Here is a 3,042-nt window from a genome sequence, read left to right as displayed (position 1 = left end):
GCCAGGGCCCCCCACCCTGCCAGCAACCCTGCTCAATCCTGGGCTCCTCTCTCCATGGGCCACAGCCCCTGCCACGACCCTGCTCCAGGATGGGCTGCCCATGGGCTCACAGCCTGCTTCGGGCATCCTGCTCCGGTGGCTGCAGGAGAAGCTCTGCCCCGCCATGACCCTCCATGGCTGCAGGGCACAGCCTGCCCTCACAGCATGGGCTGCTGGGGAATCTCTGTTCCGGGGCCTGGAGCACCTCCTCCTCCTCCTTCTCTACTGACCTGGGGGTCTGCAGAGCTGTTTCTCACTTCTTGCTTGCTGTCTGTGAAATCTCCTCTTCTGTTTTGTTTTTTTTTTTTTTTTCCCTCCTTCTTAAACATGTTATCACAGAGATATTATGACTCCGATTGGCTCATCCTTGGCCAGCTATGGGTCCGTCTTGCAGCCGGCTGGCATTAGCTCTGTCAGATATAGGGAGGATTTTAGCAGCTTTTCACAGAAGCCACCCCTGTAGCACACCCCTCACCACCACCTCCCCCCAAAAAAAACTTCCAACCAATCACCAAGAAACCTTGCCACAAAACCAATACACCATTTTCTAAACAGATAATAATTTCTTTGAAACATGGAGGAACTTGATGTCTTGTAGTCCCTTTGCATCCCTTCTTTTGTCATATATACTGCAAGAATTACTGGGGTTTTTTTGAGGGACACCTGTGATTTCTTAGGAGCCAGAAAGATGGTTCCTGATCACGTCTGTCTGCTCTTCTGCTGAATCTGCCATAAGCTGTCACTTCATGCTGTTACTACAGCAATATATAGATGTAAGAGTAAGACTTGAGCTACCTTTCAGATGACTAAAAAGAAAGGGAGAACAAGCTTTCAGACTTGCTGTGAGTACTTGACATGTAAACCCAATTCTAAGAACTTTTTTTGGTAAGGCTAACAAGGACAGAATTATTCAATTTGGATATTTTTAATTTTTTTTTTTTTAATTCAGTGATGATGTGCTTGGAACATGGTTTTGGTTTTTACCATGTTCATGTTTTAAATATTTGAATTTTTAAAGGATGGCTTAGCTCTTTATAAGGATCCACTATGTGTGTGGAATTACAAGCATATTTCCCAGTTCCTTTATTGTTTTTACACTGATTTCATGGGTCTCTGTAAAATCACGATTTTGATACTGTTTTCCTTGCTCCGAGAAACTTAAATATTATCATTGTGTCTTTTCATGCAGCTCACCAAGTCTCATCGTCAAGGTCATATGGTGAAAGTGGACTGGCTGGACAGACTGACCTTCAGAGAAATTGAAATGATCAATGAGGTAGCCCATCATGCATGACATTTGTAATGTTTTTGAGGATCTTGCTAATATGGAACGTTTGCTTGCTTATGAGACTGGCTCAAAGCACTCGTCCTATTTTTCTTCAACCACCAGTGTATATGATAAAAAGAAAAGTCATTAAGTTTCCAAATTTAATTGTACTTTAGCAATAATGAGAACAGACGGCTATCTTATTGGTTGTCAGCTTCAAGTGAACTTAATCATTCGTGGAAGAGGTAATTCATTAATAACTTGGAATAGCTTGGAATAAATGCTGCAAGGTATGACTGACTTAATTCTGGGATGTACACTGGTATGGGAAACTTTCTGGACATAAAGGCTGTACCTTGGTTGTACACCTGTTCAGCTTTACCAGTTTTGATTTTGTGTGCTGAGGAAAAACACTTCTAAGTTTGAAAGAATATTACAAAAAATAAAAATCTGGTAGTTAAGTACCTGAATGAGATGTTAACCCTCACTGAGCAAAATCACTCTAAAACTGTTAACTGATTGTACTCATCTTTCACAGCAGGACTGCTTTGTTTTCTGCTTTGTGTCCTGAGATTTTTCTTACTTACAGTTAGACATGGGGGAATCTTATTTTAACTTAAATTTTAGTGTTGGTATACCCTTATGAATCTCTTTTTGAGAACTCAATCTACACTTTTTTTTTCTTCCTTTTCTGTAAAAGTACTGAAAACTAAAAATTCCTGATTTCTGGAGCTGTGCCCTAAATGCAGGAGCACTTTGCCTTTGCTGGAAAATCAATCCATCATTAATGCATGAAACAAACTTGAGTCGCTTGTTACTGAAGGGGATGCTTTTTTGATTAAATGTATGTTCCTGGTAGGGGTTATGTATAACTTCCTTCTTGTTTACCATGTATATTTTAAAATTCTAAGCACTCTTTCTGGGTAAATCAGTTCAAAAATGCATACATGAGCAAATATTCCTCTGAAAGTGAATGAGCTGCAAATGTAATCTTGTCGTCTGCGTTTAATTTGTCTCTTTTGTAGTTTTATCTGAAACAGCAAATTTTTTTTTGTCCTGTGTGTTTTTTTTTTTGTTTGGGTTTTTGTTTGTTTGTTTTGTTTTTTTGACTCTGACATGCATCACTGTGTGTTAAGGATTTAAAACCAAACCAAAACACACAAAAGCCAAGACTATCAGCTGGTTTTTCTTCATTGCTTTTTACAGACCTTCTGTCCACAGTTGCAAGCCACTGATGAACACAGTGTGACTTTAGTCTGTTACATGTGGATGTTTATCATGAAGTGGGACTGTAAGGAAGTAAGACTGTCAGAAAGAAGGTGGTGTGGTCTCAAGTAGTGCTATGAAAGGATTACCTGAATAATTGCTACAACAACTGGTAATCTAATTATTCAAGTTAGAGCACAAAGGAAGTAGGGTAATTGCTGCACTGAGAATGCTGAAGTTTGATGCACTTTAATAAATGATACACGTCTGTGGTCGTTCTCTTTTCAGAGGGAAAAACGAAGTTCTAACTTTATGTACCTGATGATTGAATTCCGTTGCGTAAAGTGTGATGATAAAGAATATGGAATAGTTTACTACGAAAAGGTATGTGCCTTGCAGGCTTTATGGTTGTCTTTAAAAAGCAACACATGCACCTAAAATGGATAGGTTTTTCTGCTGAGGTGAAATATTCCGCTGCAGGATAGCGGCAGACAGCTGTCAGTGGCAACTGTTTATCTGCATACAAATCG

At 39.8% G+C, this 3,042-nt stretch overlaps 1 protein-coding gene across 1 annotated transcript in view; it reads left to right on the top strand.

Moving 5' to 3' along the window:
- Positions 1–1,228: 1,228 nt before the first annotated feature.
- Positions 1,229–3,042, top strand: part of LOC104506175 (phosphatidylinositol 3-kinase catalytic subunit type 3-like) — a gene marked incomplete at both ends in the record, with an annotated part of 14,853 nt that continues 13,039 nt past the window's right edge. Inside the window, 2 exons of the mRNA XM_010147043.1 lie at positions 1,229–1,315; positions 2,801–2,896. Of these exons, the coding sequence (XP_010145345.1) occupies positions 1,229–1,315; positions 2,801–2,896 (183 nt within the window). The remainder of the gene's footprint in view (positions 1,316–2,800; positions 2,897–3,042) is intronic.

Source organism: Eurypyga helias, unplaced genomic scaffold, assembly GCF_000690775.1.
Source record: "Eurypyga helias isolate BGI_N326 unplaced genomic scaffold, ASM69077v1 scaffold1932, whole genome shotgun sequence".
NCBI classification, from domain to species: Eukaryota; Metazoa; Chordata; class Aves; order Eurypygiformes; family Eurypygidae; genus Eurypyga; species Eurypyga helias.
This window is presented reverse-complemented; position numbering and strand designations above follow the sequence as displayed.